At 36.0% G+C, this 27,491-nt stretch overlaps 1 protein-coding gene across 3 annotated transcripts in view; it reads left to right on the top strand.

Annotated features, from left to right (window-relative positions):
- Nucleotides 1-27,491, top strand: part of PPM1B (protein phosphatase, Mg2+/Mn2+ dependent 1B) — an 80,568-nt gene that overhangs the window by 36,893 nt on the left and 16,184 nt on the right. For 2 of the 3 annotated variants that reach the window (XM_030857792.2, XM_030857790.2), the window contains exons 2-3: nt 10,126-10,985; nt 25,310-25,427. In XM_030857792.2, the coding sequence (XP_030713652.1) occupies nt 10,140-10,985; nt 25,310-25,427 (964 nt within the window). In that variant the 5' untranslated portion in view covers nt 10,126-10,139. The remainder of the gene's footprint in view (nt 1-10,125; nt 10,986-25,309; nt 25,428-27,491) is intronic. The other variant, XM_030857793.2, reaches the window with a different exon arrangement.

The following is a 27,491-nucleotide window of genomic DNA, read 5'->3' as shown; positions in this document are numbered from 1 at the left end:
CAGAAATAAGCCTTCTCTTTGGGGAGTGAGCGTTGTATTCATTCATTCTGCTACACTGAACGGGAGAGGAGAATTCTGGGGAGTCCAACTACTTCTTCAGTACACTTTCAGTCAGTGCTCCAGTTTGTAGCCCAAGCTTCACTTCCACTTCCAGAGGAGTTTAAGCTAGTTTGCTTTTTTCTTTCCTCGCAGCTGGCTTAGTTTGTAACTTAGCATTCCACTAAGGGTCTTGGTTCTTCTGCTTCCCAGGCTTCACGTGTACTTGTTGCTGTCTCCACTCCCATTAACTTTATCTTTATGGATATAAAAGGTCCCTTATGAAGTGTAGCAGAATTTTAGAAGAGAAACAAATGTTTATGTTCAGTCCTTCATCTTTAACTGGAAGTCCTTTACGTGAGTCATTAAATATTTCAGCTCATTCAGAGATAAGCTTGGATCAGGTAAAGCTAAATGTCTCAGCTTTTTTGTGGCTGTTGTTTTTCATCTGTTTGTGCTATCAGAAAGTTCTTTGAGAATCTGATGAATGTTTCGAACTTCCTCTGAGAAAAAATAATTAAAATAAATACACAGTATTTTGTATACATTTTATTTTTTAGAATTTACATTCTATCAGTTAGGGGTATTCTCTACTGAAATGTTAGTCCCTTTTGTCAAACAGTGCTCAGCAACATGGAGAAGGATTGACTTCCTTTATGTAGAAGGTAAAACTAAGATTCCACCAAAGATAGCCGTGCCAAACCAGTGACTCCTTTAAAAAAAAAGAAAAAGCAAATCCAAATTGGGTAAATAAGAAAAATATAATAACAAGCAAGTATAATTCTGTGAAAAGGTAAATTTCAGCAAGAAGACTGCTTTTGGTTTGAATAAAATGTTGACATTGAAACTTGGTTCCACATGACATGAGCACATTTAGAGTGGTGTAAATGTTAATATTTAATATAAGGCTTATCATAAAACAGTATATAGTTAATTGCCTTGTGTGTGAGAGACGCTACTTCCAAGAGTTCGGAAGGATGATAAATACTTCTGATTGGAGTGTTTTATAAAATTTCATATAAGAGGATGTGCTTGACTTGGAGGTTTTGTTTTATTTTTTTTTAAGTTGGAGTAGAGGATATGGTTGCTATCATTTTGGAAGCTTTGGGGAACAAGCCCACATAACTTTTAACTTTCATTTAGAAATTGAGAAGTCTGGTTCAAGTTCCTAAATCCTTTTTTATTCTTTTTTTACATTAATCAGGTATTGCATATGAGATATGAACTTGGCCAGTGGTACTGTTCTATCTATTATGGGTTGTATTTTGGTCTTACAGTGTCATATATAATCTTTTACCTGTTGGTAGCTGGTAATTCACTTACTAATCAGACTCCCAAAACAGAATTTCAGAACAGTACATGTTCAGTATTGTTGTGTATAGCTTTTTTTCTAAGAAAACAGATACTTGGTAGAGCAAGGAATCAAACCCAATGTTTAGGCATTCTTTTTCTTGTTTCCTACAGTTCACTGTCTTGAGATTATATGTTTATTGTATGTGTATGTATTTTGGGTACAAGTTGGTACTCTTATTTATTATCAGAAAATATTTAATTTTTTAGGCGCTATGGGTTTCTTGGTTCTTTTGAAGTCTAGATAGATGTGGGTACTCAAATGCATAGTTTTCTAGGATTTCTGTTGCATGAAGGTTTCCCAGATCATTTCAGTAAAATATGGCACTTGGTCCTAATAATCTCTTCTAATAGATACTTTTGTAATTCATATGAGGAAGTTTTCATGGCCAAACCTTATAGGTGATTCTATGAAGGGAAACTGTTAAATGTCATAACTGTTAAAATGACTTTATGAGTATGTGAGAGTAAACTGTTACTTCTTAAAAAAAAAAAAAAAATCCAGGTCCAAGCAGGTAGAGGTCAGTCCTCTCATTCCCAGCTCTTTTTCTTAAGCCAAAATTTTTCTCTCCTTTGGGAGACTCTGTCCCTTTTTACTATTGCCCCTCAGTATTGACTGAGGCAGAGAGCATTCAATTTACCTTCAGTGCCCTCTCTAGAACATGGACATGAGACTTTTCCTACTTAATTTGACATGAGTTAATTGAGATAAGAACTTTTAAACTTTATTAAAGGTAGAGGAACTCCAAGGGGAAATAAACGTAGAGCACAATAGCCAAATACATAATCTAGTCTGTGCCTAGCCTGTGTACAGCTTCATTCATATGGTATAATTCTTGGATTGCCTTCATGTAGTGGACACCATTTAAGCATCCATTATTCCAGATTCCACTCCTGGATGCTGTCCTCCCTGGAAGTCTTCCTTTGAGAGAATGAGGGTCTTCTATAACACAGGAGTGATGAGTTCAGGGATTTTTTTTTTTTTTTTTTGGCTTGAGTCCTTTCTCTTTTCGGTAATGTAAGAAATGTCTATTTTCTTTATGGAATCTACTCCAGTTCTAGGGGGTGTATGGACTAAGGGTAAAGGCCACATAAGAAATTTATCACATTTATTAGGGATGGAAATGTTGCTTTGTTAAACCACTTATGTCAAACTAATTAAAAAAAATCTTCCAACACTTATTTAGTATTTGTTTTGGCAGGAAGATAAAGAAACAAATTACTATTTTGGGAAATAGGTATACACAGAAGGACCGTTAATTATGCAGAGTAGCATGTGCTAAGTGCTAAGTGGATGGTAAAGAACTGTTAATGAAGTTTAGTAGAGCACCTTGGGGGAAAGGAGTTCTGGGAAAGATAGGACCCAAATCTGACATTTCAGGAAGGATGTAACTGTGCAAGGATGGGAGGAAGTTAAGGAAGGGGAGGGCACAATTTTAAAAATAATTCATTGTCTAAATTATGGTAGACGAAATACTCCTGCTTTTTTTTTTTTTTTTAATATTTATTTATTTATTTGGCTGTGCTGGGTCTTAGCTGCGGCACGCGGGATCTTCATTGCCGTGTGCAGGATCTTTTAGTCGAGGCATGCGGGATCTACTTCCCTGGCCAGGGATCGAACCCGAGCGCCCTGCATTGGGAGCACAGAGTCTTAGCCACTGGACCACCAGGGAAGTCCCAACAGTCCTGCTTTTGATTTTAGACTATATTAGAATCAGTTAGTACAAATGTTCAGTACGATAAGTGTTTTTTCCTTCACCTTTATATTTCTAAGTTACTTGTTATTTGAAAAAATGAAGCTATATTCTTTGAGGACCTATTGTTTCCTACTGTGCTGTCAATTTTGTTTATAAATATGTAATATAGGTGGGCTAGATTGTAAGCTGAGGACAGCTTTGAAGTAAGTTGGTCCCTCTTACTTGATTGATGAGAACAAATCAGCCAGTCTGCCAGCAAAGGCAAGGGAACTAGAACTTTAAATTCAAAAGAATTTTTAAAACACAATGCTTCAGATAATTTTTCTTGTTCTTTGTCAGAGTTTATCGTCAAAATAAATGATTAGCCAAGTGCACTATGTTTATTGTTTTTAGGAATAGTAGAGAGTTTTATCCAGGGAATCGGGTGTTTTGTAAGTCGAGATTAGCTTTTGTTCTTCTCCAGCAACTATGAATCCACTTCTTTAGATGAAGTTCTATTCCCTAGATATGTTTAGGGGGAAAGGGAGAAAAAAGCCTCTGTTATATGGATCATTTGACTTAAGGAGTAGAGATGACTTTGAGTGAGCTAAAGAGGGGTTTAGAAAACGGGAACCTAATACTCAGTTTTGAAAGTGTTTCATCTGGTGATGAGTAGTGTTAGTATCTTAGTATGTGCTTTTGCATGTATTTGACCTTATTTTGAACATTATAGTAATATTTCAATTTGAGTATTTAAACAGCCCTTTAAGTTTCGTTTAACCTAATTTTGGCTTGTTATGTGTAAAGATTGCCCACCCTCTTCCCTCACCCCCTTTCAGAGTTGGTTTGTAAGCAAGCTCAAAGGTATCAGAGTCTTTTAATGTGGAGGCTTATTCCAGAAAAAAATGTCAACTCCAAATCTACCTATCTAAATTTTAGGGCCTCTAGAATTTTTTTCCCAGATTTGTTCTTCTCAATGAAAAGCAGTTATTATGAGTTTGGTTTGCTACTTGCTTAGGCAAGAAGGGCATGACACATCTTTGAGTTCCCAAATCTGTGATTCTAAGATAAGTAGACAGTGGACATCTCAGCAGGAAATAATGTTATTCTTAGAATTTCAGTGCTTCTGCTTTGCTCCTTGAAATGCTCATGTACACACACACACACACACACACACACACACACACACACACACACACACACAACCATACCAAATTAATTGTGCTCTTACTCTTCTTCTGGTCTTTGTATATGCTGGCTATTTCCTTCTCCCACTTGCACCTTTTAGGTCTCAGCTTAGGCTTCTTCCTTTGGAAAAATTATAACTACATAAGACTTTTTTGATACCTCTTCTTGGCATACCTGTATTTATCCCATTATAGCCCCTGTATCACAGTGTGCCTTCAAAACCTGTGCACTGGTCTTTGTCTTCCACCAGACTATACATTCCTTTAGGGATGGGGGGCATCTTATTCCTAGTACTTAATACAGTGCCTGGCAGGTAGTAGGCAGTCAGAAAATGCTTGGGTGAGTGTCTAATGTACTGTTGTTAAAGTACGTTTAAGGTATTCCTGTGGCAAATACAAGTAGGTATGATTTATTGCTGTATTTTATGTACTGATTCTGAATGAAAAATTTTAGAATCAGCCCAGAATTGAATGCTATATACTATATACACACATGTGAAACCTTTTAAGTGATTATTAAAAATGTGATTACTTAAGGTGATTATAGCAAACTACTTAAATAAAAAAGACAGCCAGTAGTCCCCAGTCTTCCGTGTATAACTCCTTTTAAAATACCATTTCTCAGGTGCTTACTTTATAGTACAATTACTGTGTTCCATTGATTAAGCAAGTAAATAATAACATTATGCTGCTGTGAGTTCAGTAATGTATTTATCTCAAAGAAGGCAATGGAAAAAGACATGTGCAGAGAATATTGCTCATTCAGTCTTTAGACAGTGCTTGCTATGCATATATTCTCTCTCAGTCTTGTAAAACCTCTTAGGCCCGCAGAATTGTATAGACCAAGTGGTCTCTACAGGGAGTATGCAGGACCATCCATCAATTGTCTTTCATCTTGAAAAAGGCAAATTACATTTAATATAGTGATTGACACTGGCTTCCCCACACTGTTAGTATGTCAAATGGGCTGGTGAGAGATCCTAAGGAACGGTAGAATTTTTACTTCCTCACTTGTATTCATTGCTGTATCACATTAAAGTTTACATGTGATTACATTGATTTTCCATGTGATCTAGTTTTTTGTTATTGTTGTTCTTGTTTTGGTTTTGTTTTTTTAATTTGTCTTTGGCTGCATTGGGTCTTTGTTGCTGCGCACAGGCTTTCTCTAGTTGCGGCGAGCTACTCTAGTTGCGATGGAGCTACTCTTTGTTGCGGTGTGCGGGCTTCTCATTGTGGTGGCTTCTCTTGTTGTGGAGCACAGGTTCCAGGGGCGCAGGCTTCAGTAGTTGCAGCATCCGGGCTCAGTAGTTGTGGCTCACGTGTTCTAGAGCGCAGGCTCAGTAGTTGTGGCTCGTGGGCTCTAGAGTGCAGGCTCAGTAGTTGTGGCACACGGGCTTAGCTGCTCCGCGGCATGTGGGATCTTCCCGGACCAGGGCTCGAACCTGTGTCCCCTGCGTTGGCAGGTGGACTCCCAACCACTGAGCCACCAGGAAAGTCCCTCCATGTGATCTAGTTTTAACTAAACAGTCTTCAAAAAATGAGCAAGTGACTGTAAAAGATTCCTATCAAAACATTAGATTAATTTTAATTATAATAGAGCACATACAAGCACACAGTGTAAAAAATGTTAGAACTCCTAATCCCAGTATGGGCTCTTATTATGGGGTAAAACCTATAATATAATCAGATCTCAAATATCAACCTCTCAAAGTTTGAGATTGTCAAAGATTATTTGAAATGTGGATCTCTATTTACTGTTGTTGAAACCATAGCTTGCCCAAGTGTATAGTGTGCTTGACGTATGGCTAAATCATAGTATAAAATCATAGCAAATTAGCAAGACATTTTAAAAATTGCATTCGGAGGGTAAAAACTAACCTTTATGAGTTTTCCCCCCCCAGAGGTGTTTGATAGAGCCATATAATATTCAATACAGTAACTACAAAGTTTCACTAAATTTAATTATAAATGTTTACAAGGCCCTTTGAGGTTTCTTGCTGAGTAGTAAAAGACAAAGCATACCACTGGGGAAACACTAGTTTTTCCTGCCTTGGTCAAAATGACTGAAATAATACGTAGAATATGTGGCCCCAAATTAAAATACATTCCTTTGTCATCACATGCCTTTGAAACATGTAGTAATCATTGCCAAGTTGAAGAAACCAGTGTGAGAACTATTACACATGGGAGATTTAAGATTGACTAAAATATAGGTGTTTGTAACATACGTTCCTCTTAGTATTTGCTAAATTTTGTTTCAGTAATAAAGTCTGTTTTTTTGGGGGGAGTGAAGAGTAAAAGCAAAGAGATGCTAGACAGATGTATATTCTCAACAGTAAATGCTTCTTTAATAAAGATAACCTTTTTTGGAAGAAAAATCATAGTCACTTAAGGTGAAAATTGTTCACTGCAACATTCATAGGAAAATTACTGCAGCAAAGAAATTGAACCAGGAGTTCAGAGCTATTAGGGTGTCATCAGTGTAGTTAATTTTATAAAAACAAGACCTTTAACTTTAAGATTCAGTGAGCTATTTACAGTGGTGATGCCAAAATATGCAGACGCTCAAGCCCCCTGTATAAAATGGTGTGGTATTTGTATACAACCTATGCACAACCTCCCCATGTACTTTAAATTATCTCTAGATTACCTAATACAATATAAATCCCATGTACAAGTTGCTGGTGCAAGGCAAAGTCAAGTTTTGCTTTTTGGAACTTTCTGGAATTTTTTTTCCCTGAGTATTTTCAGCTTGTGGTTGGTTGAATCTGAGGGTGTGGAACCAGCTGATACTGAGGGCTTACTGTGAATGAAATGAGAAATGACCAAGAAGGTACAGTCTGCCACATAGAGTTTTGATGATTATCTCATAGCAAAGTTTTTTGCTTTTGAAGAGTTAGAGAACTTAAAATAGTAATTGCTAATTCCTATGCAGATATTTTTGGATAAAAGAAAATACACTCTTAATCATGCCATTCAAGATGAAGCTTACTTACTAAGAAAGTAATTGTCTTAAAGAAAGTAGTGTTAGTGAAAGAACGGTTGAGAAACAAATGTTTGGAGATGGTTTGTTTTGTGATTTTTGTTGGGGGAAAAAAGATCTATATAAACTTTAAGCACTTGGGAATTTAGGTATATGTTCTAGGAAAATACATATGTGCACCACGATTGTTCAAAACAGCTCTGTTTTATACTTTAAAAAAATGAGAAATAACTCATATTGATAGTGAAATGGATAAAAATTGTGGTACAAACATACAGTGGCATATAGTGAATGAACTACAGCTCTATACATCAATGTAAATGAAATACAGTGTTGAGCTGGAAAAAAAAAGTACTAGAGTAAAACATACTGTATTTTACATCAGTGTAAGGTGTCAAACATATAAAACTAAACAACCACACATGAATATGGTTAAACTAGAAGAAATACTAATTATAAAATTCAGGATAATAGGAGGCTTCAGTGGTCTTGATAATGTTCTATTTCTTAAACTGTATGGTAGTTTTAGTACTCTTTAGCTGTGTGTATACATTATATAAAATATGTATGATATTTCATGATGTTTAAAGAATTAAATCATTATGGGACAACCGTAACTTTAAAATGAGATCAATATTGAACGTAAAAAAATTTTTACTGATTTGTGAAAGAATGCAGTCGCAGTTACAGCCAACAGGTGTGCTGGTGACCGAAGCTCAGTCAATTAGATACTTAGATACCTGTTTCCCAAACTTTGAATCTTGAGAAAGTGACTTTCAGAAAGAAATTAGACGGAACGTAGAAGATCACTGCAGCAGCAGGCAAGGCTGTTCTTGGTGTAACTTTCACAGTGTTTGGCTGCCCAGCCTCAGGGCTCCTTTGTTTCCTGATGGTTTTCCAAGCTGGCGTTCCAGGCTCCCTTTGATTCTTAGGGTCTCCAATAGCTTTCTATTGAAGACCCCTCCTTCCTTCTCTTTTATCCCTAAATTAAAAACAAATTTGGAAATAGAAATTTCCAAACTATTTTTAAAACTCTTCTAAATGAGGAACTCTTGTGAATTTTGAGCCCATTTCTTGAAATGTGAAACAGCAGAACCTTAATTCGAAGAACATCAAGATAAGGGAAATGATAACAAATTTTTTTTTTATAATTGGTAGTTGGGATTGAAGAGTGGGTGATAAATACAGTCAACAATTCAGTTTCATTTGCGTTTAGCTATCTTTATAAGGGTGTTTTTTTTTTTCAGGTGAAATAAGCATTAAAAACAATCTAAATTAAAATGTGCTTAGAACTAGGCTTTCAAATCATTTTATCAAAATATCAAACCAATGTGCTAACAAATAAGCATATTCTATTACATTGTTCTCAATACAAAATACAATTTTTTTATCATACTTGAATGAAATTAATTTTTAGGTCTGAGTAAAATCTTGTCCTTCCAAAATTCCTTTTTATAAATATCTGTGTTTGTAATTTATTAGTACAGTATTATATATAACTCATGAAAATTTATAAAATTGCTGTAATTTATAAATATTATATATGGTGGTTCATTGGGTTTTTAGGAATAGGAATATTTAGTTTTATTGTAAAGCTAGGTAATGGTTACAGCTGAAAAAGATATCTCACAAAGATACCTAGATCCAAATGAAAGTCAGTTGATCTAGACTAGTGTGTCTCAAAATGTGATTCTTTAGTCACCAGCAGGCTTTTTTGAAGATCCCATCCGAGATCTACTGGAAAAAAAAAAAATTGAGGGTGTGGGGATAGGGCCATGGAATTTGCATTTTGAGCAAATAATAACAGCAAACATTTTATGGTGTTTACTGTGTCTCAGGAACTGTTCTAAGCACTATATGTTAACTCATTCTTCACTGCAACCCTGTCAGGTGTAGGTACTATTGTTATTATTCCCATTTGACAGAGAAGGAATTTGAGGTACCAGTGACTAGGAAACTCAAGATCACACAGCTAGCAAGTGTTAGGGCCAGGATTGTATGTGGAAAACGTACCAGGCATTCTCATCCCCACTGTTCCAGTCCAAGTCATTTGAAATTGGAAAAGCTTTATTCTAAAGTAATAGTAAAGCTGAGAGGGAGGGTGATGCATAGTGGTACTTTACAGTTCTCTCTGTGGGCTTTAAGTCTTTGTCAGCCAGCACTGAGTAAAAGCTGTCCTAATGTTACTTCATGGATTGTGAAACACGCAATATTAAGTAGTATGTTCTTCAGCACATCATTAAAGTTATATTTGTTTTTATGGGTTAATGGGCTTCAGTCAATCCAAGTAAAGTTTTTTATTTGATGTGCGGTAAAACCTAAGTAAAATCACATGTTTGTAAAACTGAGATTTTATGTTTTAATTAATTTGGGGGGTTGTCTTCAGGATTACTGGGGGGAAAATACTTGATTACAACACTTGCTTTTGGAAGTCTTTCTAAAATATATTAGCATGCTTTTCTACCTTAGTAGATTGAACAAGATGTTGCATCGTTCTGAATATTCTCACTCCTGCGGCTTATATATTGAACCCTAGAGTTATAAATTGAATTAAAAAAAAAAAAAACTTAACCAGGTTTTGTTTCTTTCTCCTAGAATGGTGGTTCTCAACTTGCTCTATGGACAAATCACCAGGGAGGCATTTTTAAAAAGATATTGATATCTGGGTCCCATCCCCAGAGACTCTAATGTGCTAGGATTGAGAAACTACTATTCTAGAAGAAGGGTATACGGGGACATTTTCTTGGTTTCTTTTTTGTTGTTGTTCCAGTAAATTTTGATAATACTGAAAAATATACTTGATCAGGAGTTACTAGAAAATAGATAAAATATTGTATATAAATGTTCTATCAAATTTAAACATGTAACACCTACAATTTTTTTTTCCTTTCAGATTCATTACTAAACATGGGTGCATTTTTGGATAAACCCAAAACTGAGAAACATAATGCTCATGGTGCTGGGAATGGTTTACGTTATGGCCTGAGTAGCATGCAAGGATGGAGAGTGGAGATGGAAGATGCACACACAGCTGTCGTAGGTATTCCTCACGGCTTGGAAGACTGGTCGTTTTTTGCAGTTTATGATGGTCACGCTGGATCCAGAGTAGCAAATTACTGCTCAACACACTTATTAGAACACATCACTAATAATGAAGACTTTAGGGCAGCTGGAAAATCAGGATCTGCTCTTGAGCCTTCAGTGGAAAACGTCAAGAATGGTATCAGAACTGGCTTTTTGAAAATTGATGAATACATGCGTAACTTTTCAGATCTCAGAAATGGCATGGACAGGAGCGGTTCAACTGCAGTGGGAGTTATGATTTCACCTAAGCATATTTACTTCATCAACTGTGGTGATTCACGGGCTGTTCTGTATAGGAATGGACAAGTCTGCTTTTCTACCCAAGATCACAAACCTTGCAACCCAAGGGAGAAAGAGCGAATCCAAAATGCAGGAGGCAGCGTAATGATACAGCGTGTTAATGGTTCATTAGCAGTGTCTCGTGCTCTGGGGGACTATGATTACAAGTGTGTTGATGGCAAGGGCCCAACAGAACAACTTGTTTCTCCAGAGCCTGAGGTTTATGAAATTTTAAGAGCAGAAGAGGATGAATTTATCATCTTGGCTTGTGATGGGATCTGGGATGTTATGAGTAATGAGGAGCTCTGTGAATTTGTTAAATCTAGGCTTGAGGTATCTGATGACCTGGAAAATGTGTGCAATTGGGTAGTGGACACTTGTTTGCATAAGGTATGTAAGTCTTTTTTGTTATAATTAAAATGCCCTATTAATTTTGAAAAGACACGGTAAGTAAAATTAAGCAAACTTAGTTTTAAGGCTTTTAATATTTTCATTAGGGAAGACCTATATATTTAAAAATTATTTTCTTCACCAGAAATGAAACCTTTTTTTTTGGTTGTCGTCCTCATTTGTCTTAATCTTCTAATTTGCAAATTAAGTTTAATAAATTTGTGGCATTTGTTGTCATTTAAATAATTTATGGCTTTTTGTTGTGGCAGAGGCATCTATACACATTTGTGACTTTTGATTAAAATTCTCAACATTGGTAGTAGCCGTCTTGTTTTTTTTTTTTTTGCAGCGGGGGGCCGCACTGTGCGGCTTGTGGGATCTCAGTTCCCCGACCAAGAATTGAACCCAGGCCCCGGTAGTGAAAGCCCAGAATCCTAACCACTAGGCCACCAGGGAACTCCTGGCAATAGCTGTCTATGCAGCAGTTTCATAAAAAAACATGTAGAGAGGGTATGATTCTATATTAGATATACAAAAGATCAAGAGCCACATAGTATTGGAAGATACACCAGAAGCCTAGACTAAGTAAAGTTTTGTAATTTAGTTCTGAGCTCACTAGCAGCTAAGACAAAAACTGAAGTAAGAGTTGTATATTTCTTATTCTGTAGTAAAAGAAGCTTTTTCCTAGCATAAAATCTAAAAGGAATTTACATGTGACTGTATATAAATAATATATGACATGGTAGATAATATTTTTAGAGGAGATAATCAGAATTCTTTTCATACAGATGTTTTTATCATTACTGATTAAAAAACCAAAGACTAATATAAAGTGCAATCTTGTTAAGAATTCCTTTGGAACACAAAAGTTTAATTTACATTTGCAATATTTTATGAATCTTAACTTGATACAATAATAGGGAAGAAAATACAGATAATTAGCAGTTTCCTTGGATGTCTTTAAAATGTTCAGTAGTTTCAACTGGGTTTTTGACAGCGTCTACATAGCAGTCAATTAAAATTTTAGCTATCTGGCCAGTGCCTAAAATATATAAGTATTCTGTGACTCTGAAAGGCTATCAAGACAAAACCAACCTTTGGTTATGTGATACAAAGGTTTTGCCTTACTTATTCTGTCTAGATTAGAGCCACTCTATTTCCTCACCATGTAAAATGCTGGGGAAGATACAGGCATAGCCAAAAAGTTTTTCAAAGGATCTCTGAGTCTATGGAAATGCCCAGGTTTTGTTGAAGTATCTACTTCTTTTCCATAGAATGGGAAGAGACAACTTCAAAAAGAGAAAATGTAAGGGCTGGTGTTTCCAGCTTTTTTCTGAAAGGATTTTAATGATGGTATCTCTAGCTCTTCTGTTTTTTGTTTATTTGTTTTTGTATTGTATCCTTTTTGCTTCTCTAGATGAATTAAACACAGAAATATTGATGGTTGTCAGTGCTGGAATAGTATGTGGTTCTAAAGATGTCTATCTCCTTGGACTCTATATGGAGAGCGTCTGACCTGCAGCTTTTTGAGACAAAAGCAAGCATATGTTTTTGCCTAACTAGGAAGTGAAAACAACATTTTTCCCGATTATTAAAAAAAAAAAAAGTTATTGAAAAGCAAGCCAGATAATACAGAATATATATGTTTTTAAAATTTATATAATACAGAATATGTAAAGAAACACTCAAAAATTTTGCCACCCACCTAAGTGGGCTATCTTCATAATTGCAGTATTTATTTTTTCAGTTTTTTGCCTGCCTCTGAATGTGTGTATTTTTATAAAAATGAGATCATTATATTTGTTATTCTGTAGTCTGCTTTTTCATTCAACAATATATTGTAGAAAGATCTCCATGTCTGTATGTATCTATCAAAATCATATTTCATGGTTGCATAGTGGAGTGTCATGTAGTTTTGAGAGAATAGCCAGAAATCTATTAGATCTGTAATTTGGAGTAAAGAAAGAAGTTTATATTGTGGATAAACTGCACTCTGCCTTCCATTGAAAGGATGTTAGTTTTCAGGAATTTTGACCCAACCCTTCTGAATGGGGTTTGAATGATTCTGGTGGTATATCTTCATTTGATAGGTTTCATCAGTTTAAATTGATTATTTTTTTTTGTTGATGGTGTTAAAAGATTCTAGGCAGAATCCCAGAATCTCAGAAATGATAAATGATAGTCATAGAGGGACAAGGGGTTGGAACACCAGCCTCTTCCTTTAACTTAGTTGAATGAAGTTGGCCATCGTAGTTCCCTTTGAATGAAGTTGCATTTAAATTGAAATCAGTTTTGAGAAGCTTAGTTAGCTGTTTTGTGTTGAAACACAGCAGACATATGAATTTTTTGAACTGCCACATGCTACTTATGGAATTAGATAAGCTTCTTATCCATTCCTGTTTTTCTGACTCCATAATTTTGTCATTCCACTTGTTTGTATTGTAAAACCAAGGGTTAGCAATATTATAAAACAATAGGATTAAAATAGAACATATGATTGCTTTGAATTTAGTCTGAAAGATTGAATTTAAATTTTAAAATCCATGGAAAGCAGGTAGGCCAGTGCTAGCCGTTAGCAATTGCTCAGTAGGTGTTAGCTGCCTTTTTTTTTTTAATGGTGGAATAAATTTATTTTTAAAAAAAAATTTTAATTTTTTTATTGGAGTATAGTTGATTTACAGTGTTGTTAGTTTCTGATGTACAGCAAAGTGAATCAGTTATATATATCCACTCTTTTTTAGATTCTTTTCCCATATAGATCATTATAGAGTATTAAGAAGAGTTCCCTGTGCTATACAGTAGGTCCTTATTAGTTATCTATTTTATATATAATAGTGTATATATGTCAGTCCCAATCTCCCAATTTATCCCTCCACTCCACCTTTCTCCCTTGGTAACCGTAAGTTTGTTTTCTACATCTGGGACTCAATTTCTGTTTTGTAAATAGGTTCATTTGTACTATTTATTAAGATACCACATATAAGTGCTATCATATGATATCTGTCTTTCTCTGTCTGACTCACTTCACTTAGTATGACAATCTCTAGGTCCAGGTGTTAGCTGCTTTAAGAGAAAAGATAGAGTAGATCCGGTTTTTAAGTAGGTTTTTTAAAGATATTTTCCTGATAATAGATTTAAATTAAGTGTTGGGAATTCCCTGGCGGTCCAGTGGTTATGACTTGGCACTTTAACTGCCAGGCCCCAGTTCGATCCCTAGTCAGGGAACTAAGATCACGCAAGCTGCATGGCGCAACCAAGAAATAAATAAATAAAGTAAAATAAAAAATAAATAAATGAATTAAGTGTTAAAATTTTTCTAGCACTTCTAACGTTTGTCATTCCCTAATAGTTTACAGGGACTTTTATATGTTAACTCATGAACTCTTGGGAGATTATGATAACCATCAAAATCACAATAGTATAAAAAAATTGCTTTTTATGAGCCAAATGCAGTATACTCTAAGCACTTTACACATACTTTAATTTATTTTTCACAACAACCATAAAAGGTAGTTAGCATTATTATTGTTAAAGATAGTCATTTTTCAGAGTTGCTATTTAACAATATGAAGCTACAAGTGTTGGATGACTCTGGTCAGGTATTACCCTATTTAGATGATTAACTTTAGGGAAGAATGGTCCCCAAGAAAGCAGCTTCCCCATTTTACTGCCACTGCTGCTAGCATTTGTGGTGTTTATGCTAACTAATATCAGGTCACATAGAATATGTGACAGCTGTTTGCATAGCCTTTCATAACTTATAGATCACACTCATTTATCCTCATAGTAACCTTCTCAGGTGAAAAAAATTAAAATTTTAATTTCCAATTTGCAAGTAAGGAAATGGAGGTTTGTCATTAAAAGACTTTAAGAAAAATAAAGAAAAGGAAGAAAGAAAAGCTGTAAGTCAGATATTTGGTGAGTTTTGAAGCAGAGTCTAGAATCCAAGTTTTCTGACTTAAGTTTTGTATATATGTCGCCAAACTTTCCCAGAGGATTTGATGAAAAATTTTTTCCTAAGGGAAACATTAAGACTTTCCTTTTCTTTTTTCAATAATTACAAGATTAAAGAATTTTTAAACAAATGCAGTGATGTTTGAAGTAAAGTTATTAATCTTTATGTCCCTCCTTGTCAGTCTCATTCCCCTTAGGTAACCACTGTTTACAGTTTGCTATATATCCTTCCAAATAATTCTCTGTGTTTATTCATACAAATAGAAGTATAAAAACAAGGTTTTCTTTCCTTTTTAAAAAAATTTTTTTATATTTTATTTATTTTTTTATTCAGCAGGTCCTTATTAGTCATCAGTTTTATACACATCAATGTATACATGTCAATCCCAATCGCCCAATTCATCACACCACGACCCCCCACTCCCCCGCCGCTTTCCCCCCTTGGTGTCCATACGTTTGTTCTCTGCATCTGTGTCTCAATTTCTGCCCTGCAAACCGGTTCATCTGTACCATTTTTCTAGGTTCCACATATATGCGTTAATATACGATATTTGTTTTTCTCTTTCTTACTTACTTCACTCTGTATGACAGTCTCTACATCCATCCACATCTCAACAAATGACCCAATTTCGTTCCTTTTTATGGCTCAGTAATATTCCATTGTATATATGTACCACATCTGCTTTATCCATTCATCTGTCGATGGGCATTTAGGTTGCTTCCATGACCTGGCTATTGTAAATAGAGCTGCAGTGAACACTGGGGTGCCTGTAGACACCTGAATTATGGTTTTCTCTGGGTATATGCCCAGTAGTGGGATTGCTGGGTCATATGGTAATTCTTTTTTTAGTTTTTTTAAGGAAACTCCATACTGTTCTCCATAGTGGCTGTATCAATTTACATTCCCACCAACAGTGCAAGAGGGTTCCCTTTTCTCCACACCCTCTCCAGCATTTGTTGTTTGTAGATTTTCTGATGATGCCCATTGTACCTAGTGTGAGGTGATACCTCACTGTAGTTTTGATTTGCATTTCTCTAATAATTAGTGACGTTGAGCAGCTTTTCATGTGCTTCTTGGCCACCTGTATGTCTTCTTTGGAAAAATGTCTATTTAGGTCTTCTGCCCACTTTAGGATTGGGTTGTTTGTTTTTTTTAATATTGAGTTGCATGACCTATTTATATATTTTGGAGGTTAATCCTTTGTCCATTGATTCGTTTGCAAATACTTTGTTCCATTCTGAGGGTTGTCTTTTCATCTCGTTTATGGTTTCCTTTGCTGTGAGAAAGCTTTGAAGTTTCATTAGGTCCCATTTGTTTATTTTTGTTTTTATTTCCATTACTCCAGGAGGTGGATCAAAAGAGATCTTGCTGTGATTTATGTCAAAGAGTGTTCTTCCTATGTTTTCCTCTCAGAGTTTTATAGTGTCCGGTCTTACATTTAGGTCTTTAATCCATTTTAAGTTTATTTTTGTGTATGGTGTTAGGGAGTGTTCTAATTTCATTTCTTTACATGTGGCTGTCCAGTTTTCCCAGCACCACTTATTGAAGAGACTGTCTTTTCTCCATTGTATAACCTTGCCTCCTTTGTCATAGATTAGTTGACCATAGGTGTGTGGGTTTATCTCTGGGCTTTCTATCTTGTTCCATTGATCTGTGTTTCTGTTTTTGTGCCAGTACCATATTGTCTGATTACTGTAGCTTTGTAGTATAGTCTGAAGTCAGGGAGTCTGATTCCTCCAGCTCCGTTTTTTTCCCTCAGACTGCTTTGGCTATTCAGAGTCTTTTGTGTCTCCATACAAATTTTAAGATTTTTTGTTCTAGTTCCATAGAAAATGCCATTGGGGCTTCCCTGGTGGCGCAGTGGTTGAGAGGCTGCCTGCCAATGCAGCCGCCTGCCAATGCAGCTTCCGGTCTGGGAAGATCCCATATACCACGGAGTGGCTGGGCCCGTGAGCCGTGGCCGCTGAGCCTGTGTGTCCGGAGCCTGTGCTCCGCAACGGGAGAGGCCACAACAGTGAGAGGCCCGCGTACCGAAAAAAAAAAAAAAGTGCTGTTGGTAATTTGATAGGGATTGCATTGAATCTGTAGATTGCTTTGGGTAGTATAGTCATTTTCACAATATTGATTCTTCCAATCCAAGAACATGGTATATCTCTCCATCTGTTGGTATCATCTTTAATTTCTTTCATCAGTGTCTTATAGTTTTCTGCATACAGGTCTTTTGTCTCCCTAGGTAGGTTTATTCCTAGGTATTTTATTCTTTTTATTGCAATGGTAAGTGGGAGTGTTTCCTTAATTTCTCTTTCAGATTTTTCATCATTAGTGTATAGGAATGCAAGAGATTTCTGTGCATTAATTTTGTATCCTGCAACGTTACCAAATTCATTGATTAGTAGTTTTTTGGTGGCATCTTTAGGATTCTCTATATATAGTGTCATGTCATCTGCAAACAGTGACCATTTTACTTCTTTTCCAATTTGTATTCCTTTTATTTCTTTTTCTTCTCTGATTGCTGTGGCCAGGACTTCCAAAACTATGTTGAATAATAGTGGTGAGAGTGGACATCCTTGTTTTGTTCCTGATCTTAGAGGAAATGCTTTCAGTTTTTCACCATTGAGAATGATGTTTGCTGTGGGTTTTTCATATATGGCGTCTATTTTGTTGAGGTAGGTTCCTTCTGTGCCCACTTTCTGGGGAGTTTTTATCATAAGTGGGTGTTGAATTTTGTCAAAAGCTTTTTCTCCATCTATTGAGATCATCATATGATTTTTCTTCTTCAGTTTATTAATATGGTGTATCACATTGATTGATTTGCTTATATTGAAGAATCCTTGCATCCCTGGGAAAAATCCCACTTGATCATGGTGTATGATCCTTTTAATGTGTTGTTGGATTCTGTTTGCTTTTTGCATCTATATTCATCAGTGATGTTGGTCTGTAATTTTCTTTTTTTGTAGTATCTTTGTCTGGTTTTGGTATCAGGGTGATGATGGCCTCATAGAATGAGTTTGGGAGTGTTCCTTCCTCTGCAATTTTTTGGAAGAGTTTGAGAAGGGTGGGTGTTAGCACTTCTCTAAATGTTTGATAGAATTCACCTGTGAAACCATCTGGTCCTGGGCTGTTTGTTGAAAGATTTTTAATCACAGTTTCAATTTCATTACTTGTGATTGGTCTGTTCATATTTTCTATTTCTTCCTGTTTCAGTCTTGGAAGGTTATACGTTTGTAAGAATTTGTCCATTTTTTCCAGGTTGTCCATTTTACTGGCATAGAGTTGCTTGTAGTAGTCTTTTAGGATACTTTGTATTTCTGTGGTGTCTGTTGTAACTTCTCCTTTTTTATTTCTAATTTTATTGATTTGAGTCCTCTCCCTCTTTTTCTTGATGAGTCTGGCTAATGGTTTATCAATTTTGTTTATCTTTTCCAAGAACCAGCTTTTAGTTCTATTGATCTTTGCTATTGTTTTCTTTGTTTCTATTTCATTTATTTCTGCTCTGATCTTTATGATTTCTTTCCTTCTGCTAACTTTGGGTTTTGTTTGTTCTTTCTCTAGTTCCTTTAGGTGTAAGGTTAGATTGTTTGAGATTTGTCTTGTTTCTTGATGTAAGCTTGTATAGCTATAAACTTCCCTCTTAGAACTGCTTTTGCTGCTTCCCATAGGTTTTGGATCGTCTTGTTTTCATTTTCATTTGTCTCTAGGTATTTTTTGATTTCCTCTTTGATTTCTTCCGTGATCTCTTGGTTACTTAGTAATGTATTGTTTAGCCTCCATGTGTTTGTGTTTTTTACATTTTTTTCCCTGTAATTCATTTCTAATATCATAGCGTTGTGGTCGGAAAAGATGCTTGATATGATTTCAGTTTTCTTAAATTTACTGAGGCTTGATTTGTGACCCAAGATGTGATCTATCCTGGAGGATGTTCTGTGCGCACTTGAGAAGAAAGTGTAATCTGCTGTTTTTGGATGGAATGTCCTATAAATATCAATTAAATCTATCTGGTCTATTGTGTCATTTAAAGCTTCTGTTTCCTTATTTATTTTCATTTTGGATGATCTGTCCATTGGTGTAAGTGAGGTGTTAAAGTCCCCCGCTATTATTGTGTTACTGTCGATTTCCTGTTTTATAGCTGTTAGCAGTTGCCTTATGTATTGACTTGCTCCTGTGCTGGGTGCATATATAATTGTTATATCTTCTTGGATTGATCCCTTGATCATTATGTAGTATCCTTCCTTGTCTCTTGTAACATTCTTTATTTTAAAGTCTATTTTATCTGATATGAGTATTGCTACTCCAGCTTTCTTTTGATTTCCATTTGCATGGAATATCTTTTTCCATCCCCTCAGTCTGAAGTGGGTCTCTTGTAGACAGCATATATATGGGTCTTGTATTTGTATCCATTCAGCAAGCCTGTGTCTTTTTGTTGGAGCATTTAATCCATTCACGTTTAAGGTAATTATCGATACGTATGTTCCTATGACCATTTTCTTAATTGTTTTGGGTTTGTTTTTGTAGGTCCTTTTCTTCTCTTGTGTTTCCCAGTTAGAGAAGTTCCTTTAGCATTTGCTGTAGAGCTGGTTTGGTGGTGCTGAATTCTCTTAGCTTTTGTTTGTCTGTAAAGCTTTTGATTTCTCCATCAAATCTGAATGAGATCCTTGCCAAGTAGAGTAATCTTGGTTATAGGTTCTTCCCTTTCATCTAGGTATACCATGCCACTTCCTTCTGGCTTGTAGAGTTTCTGCTGAGAAATCAGCTGTTAACCTTATGGGAGTTCCCTTGTATGTTATTTGTCCTTTTTCCCTTGCTGCTTTCAATAATTTTTCTTTGCCTTTAATTTTTGCCAGTTTGATTACTATGTCGGCATGTTTCTCCTTGGATTTATCCTGTATGGGACTCTCTGCGTTTCGTGGACTTGCGTGGCTATTTCCTTTCCCATGTTAGGGAAGTTTTCGATTATAATCCCTTCAAATATTTTCTCTGGTCCTTTCTCTCTCTCTCTTCTCCTTCTGGGACCCCTATAATGCAAATGTTGTTGCGTTTAATGTTGTTCCAGTGGTCTCTTAGGCTGTCTTCATTTCTTTTCATTCTTTTTTCTTTTATTCTGTTCTGCAGCAGTGAATTCCACCATTCTGTCTTCCAGGTCACTTATCCGTTCTTCTGCCTCAGTTATTCGGCTATTGATTCCTTCTAGTGTAGTTTTCATTTCAGTTATGGTATTCTTCATCTCTGTTTGTTTGTTCTTTAATTCTTCTAGGTCTTTGTTAAACATTTCTTGCATCTTCTCAATCTTTGCCTGCATTCTTTTTCTGAGGTCCTGGATCATCTTCACTATCATTTTTCTGAATTCTTTTTCTGGAAGGTTGCCTATCTCCACTTCATTTAGTTGTTTTTCTGGGGTTTTATCTTGTTCCTTCATCTGGTACTTAGCCCTCTGTCTTTTCATCTTGTCTATCTTTCTGTGAATGTGGTTTTTGTTCCACACGCTGCAGGATTGTAGTTCTTCTTGCTTCTGCTGTCTGCCCTCTGGTGGATGAGGCTATCTAAGAGGCTTGTACATGTTTCCTGATGGGAGGGACTGGTGGTGGGTAGAGCTGACTGTTGCTCTGGTGGGCAGAGCTCAGTAAAACTTTCATCTGTTTGACTGCTGTTGGGTGGAGCTGGGTTGCCTCCATGTTGGTTGTTTGGCCGGAGGCAACCCAACACTGGAGCCTACCTGGGCTCTTTGGTGGGGCTAATGACTGACTCTGGGAGGGCTCACATCCAGGAGTACTTCCCAGAACTTCTGCTGGCAGTGTCCTTGTCCCCACAGTGAGCCACAGCCACCCCCGCCTCTGCAGGAGACCCACCAACACTAGCAGGTAGGTCTGGTTCAGTCTCCCCTGGGGTCACTGCTCCTTCCACTGGGTCTCGATGCACAAACTACTTTGTGTGTGCCCTCCAAGAGTGGAGTCTCTGTTTCCCCCGGTCCTGTTGATGTCCTGCAATCAAATCCCACTAGCCTTCGAAGTCTGATTCTCTAGGAATTCCTCTTCCTGTTGCCAGACCCCCAGGTTGGAAAGCCTGACGTGGGGCTCAGAACCTTCACTCCAGTGGGTGGACTTCTGTGGTATAAGTGTTCTCCAGTCTGTGAGTCACCCACCCAGCGGTTGTGGGATTTGATTTTACTGTGTTGCGCCCTTCCTACCATCTCACTGTGGCTTTTCCTTTGTCTTTGGATGTGGGGTATCTTTTTTGGTGAGTTCCAGTATCTTCCTGTTGATGATTGTCCAGCAGCTAGTTGTGATTCTGGTGTTCTCGCAAGAAGGAGTGAGAGCACGTCCTTCTACTCCGCCATCTTGGTTCAGGGCCTCTTCTTTCCTTTTTTGTTTTTTGCTTTTTACAGAAATGGATCATGTTATGCATGTTACTTTGCCACCTGCTTTGTTTTTCTTAAATCATAAAAGTCAATATTCCTTTAAGTTATTTTTTAAAAATAACAATTTGATTTCCCTTAATTCAATTTATATATCACCTATTAGAAGCTTATTTATTTTGAAACATGAGATATAATACCTGATAGTTGGATTAAGTTAGGGGAAATTAATAACATTTTCCGAAGGCAATATCAATCCAAATTATTGATAAAACATGGAAAATGTACTTAAATTGTATACCCCCAAAATAATTGTTTAGCCCTGAACTCAGGAGTTTTTCTATTATAGTTTTCAGAAAATATGATCATAAATAATGCTACTTTAAAAGTAGACATAATTAGAGTGGGGTGTGGCTGGGTTTTTTGAAGTATGGAAGAGAAGGATGTAAAAATACAGTATATGTAGTGTAGAAATCCCCCAACTTTCTTTGTTGATGGTGTCTTGAGTATCTCAGTAAGTTTTTTTACAGTGCTACTTAGCCGTATTAATACCTAATAGTTATGAGTATTAAGTAGTTAGAGCCAAACTTAATGAGTATACAAAATAATTAACAAATAATACTCATACATTGAAAAAATGTTTTATTTCATTCTTTTAAAAACTACAGTTACATACTGATGACATGTGTGCACCTGTTGGACAATGCACAACTTCTCAAACCTTGGAATCATTAGGCACTGTCACACTTGTTTCCTGTATCACATTGACTTTTATGAGGACTTGCTTTTTAATCACAGTAACTCCCAGAACCCCAGCTTTGGAAAAATAGGATGTCATTGAGAGGAATATAGTGCTGTCTAATGTTAAAAGTGTGAACTACCTTGAGCTAGTTTGTGAGGTGTCCACAGATGTTGAGTATCACTGTGTCGTCCCCTTCCCCCCCTGCATTTAAAATATCTCTGAGTGCACTGTGGCATCCTGGGGCTTCTTGGCACACTGTTTAGAACCACGGGTTTGGTATTAGAACCAGACAGCTGGGATTTGAATTATGCTCTGCCACTTAGTGCAAAGCCTGGGTTTGTTCATCTTATAAAATAGAGGTAATAATATCTTCTTCATGGAGTTGCTGAGAGTAAAGCTTTTGGCAAGTGCATGAACAGTATCTGGTTTACAGTCCTCAATAAATTTTAGTTCTATTGATGATGGTTATGAAACGGAGGTAGATTTGTATGAAGGGAAATAGAGGTTCAAGCAATAAAGAAATGGTGGGAGAATTGAGTATTCTTGAAAGGAAGTGATGATAGGATGCATCTTTCATGGATGGCTGAAAATTTGGGCTATTCCTTAAGTTTGGCTGGTTTTTGAGCTCTGTGTAAATGAGATAACTGCAGTGAGCTGCAGGTTAAAAAATTTGCTTTAAAAAATGAGGAATATTTATGGTTCACTTATCAGATACTCACTTACTAACTTCGGTAGTGTTAGAGATTCTGTTCACAACCTATTTCATATGCTGTGTAAAGACTTGATCCAGAACACTTCTTTGTGACCATGCAGCATTCATCTTTAAAGCTAACAGCATCAAATTATTTAATGATTAATTTTAGATACCCTTACTTATAGCAGGGGCACTGGCTACTTTGATCTATAACTGTCTATTAAAGCTCTCATTCCTTAGAGTACTACTGCTGTGCTATTGTCAAAATTAAAAAATGGAAAGGGGCTGAAATAATTAGTTTTAAACATCTGGCTAATTGCCTTAGTTGTTCAACTTGATTTTTTTTTTTGAATCACATTTCAATTCTGGAATTTGCAGAAAATTTATACTGAATATGCAAGGATGATTTATCTCTAGAAAACTGAAGAGGCATAAAGGGAAGTATCTTTTTCAATTGCTGTATAAAAATTACTGAAACACACTCATACTTTGTGTTTAGGGGAAAATCCTCTTTATGTAGAAATAGAAACACCATCATTGAAATCACACGTGCCAAGGTTAACACCTAACATCTAAATTATTTCCTTTAAATATCTTTGGGTACTTTAAATATACTTTGGGTACTAAATTATTTCCTTTAAATATCTTTTAAACTTCTTGAAACTATCTTTTAGTTAATTTTCCAAATGATAAGATGTATGTTTTATAACTTATAAAAATCTAATGGAAACTATATAGATAGATAGATTGATTAGGAATGGCTAAACAATCATGCTGTTGTTAACAAAATAGAGAATGGTTAGAAGAAACTGGATTTCTAAAAATGTAAGGTGTGAATTCTGTTTATTCATGAAATTGCTTTAAAAAATAATCATTGGTATTCAAGTGATGCTTGATTCTTGAATATCTGTGGTATAAAGATTTTGCCTGACCTGAATTTATATGGTAAATCCTGATTCCTGTGGAATGTATTGCTGTTTGGAACCATAGGGTTTATATGTGGGATATGTGTGTGTATATCTTCATATATATATATATATATTTTTTTTTTCATATAGCCAGTGTAGTATTTCTAATATTAAGTCATTATGCAAGTTTTGGTGGGTTTCATTAAGGAGTAAAATTCTTTTGGGCCAATTTGGAAATCCTAATTCTTTTTCCAGATATTGAGAACTGGGTTATATACTCATCATGATTCTTTCTACTAAAGCATCAGAATTCTGTGCAGAGGGTTATTCTTTTTGAAGCCTTCTTAAGACCCAGCCTTTAGTGCCTTCAAACTTTGCTCCACTGAGTTTTAGGAGATTGTGGCAGAAGTTTTTCAAGACCTGCCTATCTTTGGCTATGTCATGTGGGTCCCAAAAAGGTGGCAAGTCTTAACCAAACAATGCCTGCCTAGATTCTGGCCATGATGACTGAAAAGACTAGACTAGCATGGGTGTGACCTTGGCTCTTTTCACTTGGGTTGGCAAATCCCACCGCCATTGACTTAGTTTCTTAGAGTGGTGAATAAAATTTTAAAAAGGGAGTTAATGGGCTTCCCTGGTGGCACAGTGGTTGAGAGTCCGCCTGCCGATGCAGGGGACACGGGTTCGTGCCCCAGTCCGGGAAGATCCCACATGCCACAGAGCGGCTGGGCCCATGAGTCATGGCCGCTGAGCCTGCGTCTGGAGCCTGTGCTCCACAACGGGAGAGGCCCACGTACCGCAAAAAAAAAAAAGGAGTTAAAAAAATCACTATTCCAAGAACAGTTTCATTTTGTTCTAAAAAAAAACTCAATAAAAGTAATATACCTATAAGAAAACTAGTGAGAAAATGTTTTAAATTTACTGCTTATAGTCTCACGGTAATAGAGTACTATATATTGTTTCCTTTTCCTTTTGTGATGGTGTGATTAAAAAGGCAGCAGTAAAATTTGTCCTTAAATTAGCAGTTTTAGCTACTCTCTACAAATCCTTACACTGTAATTCTGTGTAACAGTCTGATGTCATTTCTTCAAAAGTTATTACATCTGACTACAGTGTATCTCAGTTTGATTGTTTGATAGTGTACCCTCAGAAGAGTTTCCAGTTTAACTTTTCTTCTCTGCTTGTTCATTTTAGTGTCTTGGGTATCCTAATGATCAACAATTTTCAGCCAAGTCAGTTCAATAGAGTTTCAGTAGCACTGCTCTGATGCAGGTTAATTAGCTAGGAAAATAATGTATATTTCTTTGGGAGGATGCATTTGGGGCTTAAGTCACTTTGGGAATATGCAATCTTGAGTGGGAAACAAAGTTTTTAGAAGATTTAATATATGTGAAGATATCTTCATTTCTCAGGTTGTGGAATGGTGGTGGATAAGAAAAGGTACACGGAATCAAAAGTCATAAAATAATTATGATCTATGCATACCTGGAGTCCTTGTTTCTTCAGGGTGTGCTTCAAATAGTTCTTTGGAATGAAAATGAATGTGTTGAAGGTGTACATTCTAGATGATTAAATAAGTAATTGCTTATTGTAATTAAATCTGTTTTGAAGTAAATAATAGAAAGTTGGTAGACTATTGAAGTATAATTTTTCTTTTTCTTTTTTTTAATATACAGGGAAGTCGAGATAACATGAGTATTGTACTAGTTTGCTTTTCAAATGCCCCCAAGGTCTCAGATGAAGCAATGAGAAAAGACTCAGAGTTGGATAAGTACTTGGAATCACGGGTGGAAGGTAAGACAGATGCTTTTTTTTTTTATTATTTAGAAGGAAAGGAAGATTATTATTCCTTGTTTATCAAATAGTTCTTTTAAAATTTCCTGCAGCTTTTGGACTAAAAATAAATTATTATTCAGGAATGAGGGAGAGGAAAACCTAGTCTCTTTATCTTCAACATAATTTGCTAATTTGTTTGGGTTTAAATCTGTTATCTTACTTGTTTACATATGTTCCATCTGTTCTTTTTCCCTTTTTCTCCTTCCGTCCCTTTTGGGTTAATCAGTATTTTCCATTCCATTTCATCCCTGCATTTGCTTATCAGTTATACATCCTTTTAAATATTCATTTAGTGGTTACCCTGATAGAGAATACATGTTAGAGTCTGTGACAGGATCTCCAACTTAATACTTCATTTTGATTTTATATGTGCTGCTTTTTAGATATAAAATTACTTTTTATGAAGTTATATTATGTCAGTTTTATTTATTTATTTTGCCTTGATATCATTCTTAACAAAGTTCTTTCCTCAATTCAGGGTTACATTTTTTTTTTGGAACAAAATGTAAAACTTTGTTTTATATATTTTTAACTTTTTATTTTATATTGGAGTATAGTTGATTAACAATGTTGTGATAGTTTCAGGTTTACAGCAAAGTGATTCAGTTACACATGTGCATGTATCTATTCTTTTTCAAATTCTTTTCCCATTTAGGTTGTTACATAATATTGAGCAGAGTTCAGTGTTACATATTGACCTATATTTTTTCCTAACACCGTTATGGCTTGATTATTATTATTTTTTAATAGTACACTTGAATGATATAATTAATGATTATGTTGTAGTCAGCTTGTCAGATTTGTCCTATTACGAGTCATGTTTTAGATGAACAGTAGCTATAGTAATTGGTAATAGTTTTGAAATGCAAAAATTTGCAATTTCAAATGTGTAATTACCAAAGGAAAACTACCTTCTCTTGCAGATTTAGAGAGCGGGGACAGATGTATCTTTTCTAGCTTTACAGCTATCTAGCCACACACCATAAACAAAGGTGCATAAAGGTTTTGTTTTTGTTGGTCTGCAATTTCTTCAGCTCTGAATTGTCAGTGAGTTCTGTTTTCAGGGTAATGGAAAGATAAGAAATGTGGGAACACTTTGAAGACAATGTCAGAGGCACTCTTATTCCTGTTGATAATATCATAATTATTAAGAGGAGCTGTTTATAGGAGTTTTTAATAATACACGTTTTCTAAAAGGTCTAGTGTATTTGGGTGGGGGATTGCTGGCTCAACTTTACCAGAAAGCAAGAAGAATTTTCTTTCTTTTTTTTTTTTTTAAACATCTTTATTGGAGTATAAGTGCTTTACAATGGTGTGTTAGTTTCTGCTTTATAACAAAGTGAATCAGTTATACATATACATATGTTCCCATATCTCTTCCCTCTTGCATCTCCCTCCCTCCCACCCTCCCTATCCCACCCCTCTAGGTGGTCACAAAGCACCTAGCTGATCTCCCTGTGCTATGCAGCTGCTTCCCACTAGCTATCTATTGAATTTTCTTATTGTCCTATTTCTTCATTCACAAAGAAGAAACTAAATAGTTTTCATTTGGGGAAGAACTCTAAAATTTGGTCAATTACTAGTTATATGACTCAACCAACTTGCCTAATCTCTTAAGGCTCCAGTTTCTTTATTGTGAACTAAAGGTAAAAACACCAACCATACAGTTTGTTTTAATAATAAATGAGATAACTTTAAGTACCTGGTACGGTGCCTAAGTCCTCAGCAAACTGTAGGTTTTATAAACTCTTCTATAACAGCTAAATTTTAATTTCTTCTGTTTATTTGTTTGTTTATTCATTCATTCATTCATTTATGGATGCATTGGGTCTTTGTTGCAGCACGCAAGCTTCTCATTGCAGTGGTTTCTCTTGTTGCAGAGCATGGGCTCTAGGTGCGCAGGCTTCAATAGTTGTGGCATGCGGGCTCTAGAGCGCAGCTCAGTAGTTGTGGCGCACGGGCTCACTTGCTCCGCGGCATGTGGGATCTTTCCGGACCAGGGCTCGAACCCATGTCCCCTGC

Source organism: Globicephala melas, chromosome 12 (assembly GCF_963455315.2).
Source record: "Globicephala melas chromosome 12, mGloMel1.2, whole genome shotgun sequence".
In the NCBI taxonomy this organism is placed as follows: domain Eukaryota; kingdom Metazoa; phylum Chordata; class Mammalia; order Artiodactyla; family Delphinidae; genus Globicephala; species Globicephala melas.
This window is presented reverse-complemented; position numbering and strand designations above follow the sequence as displayed.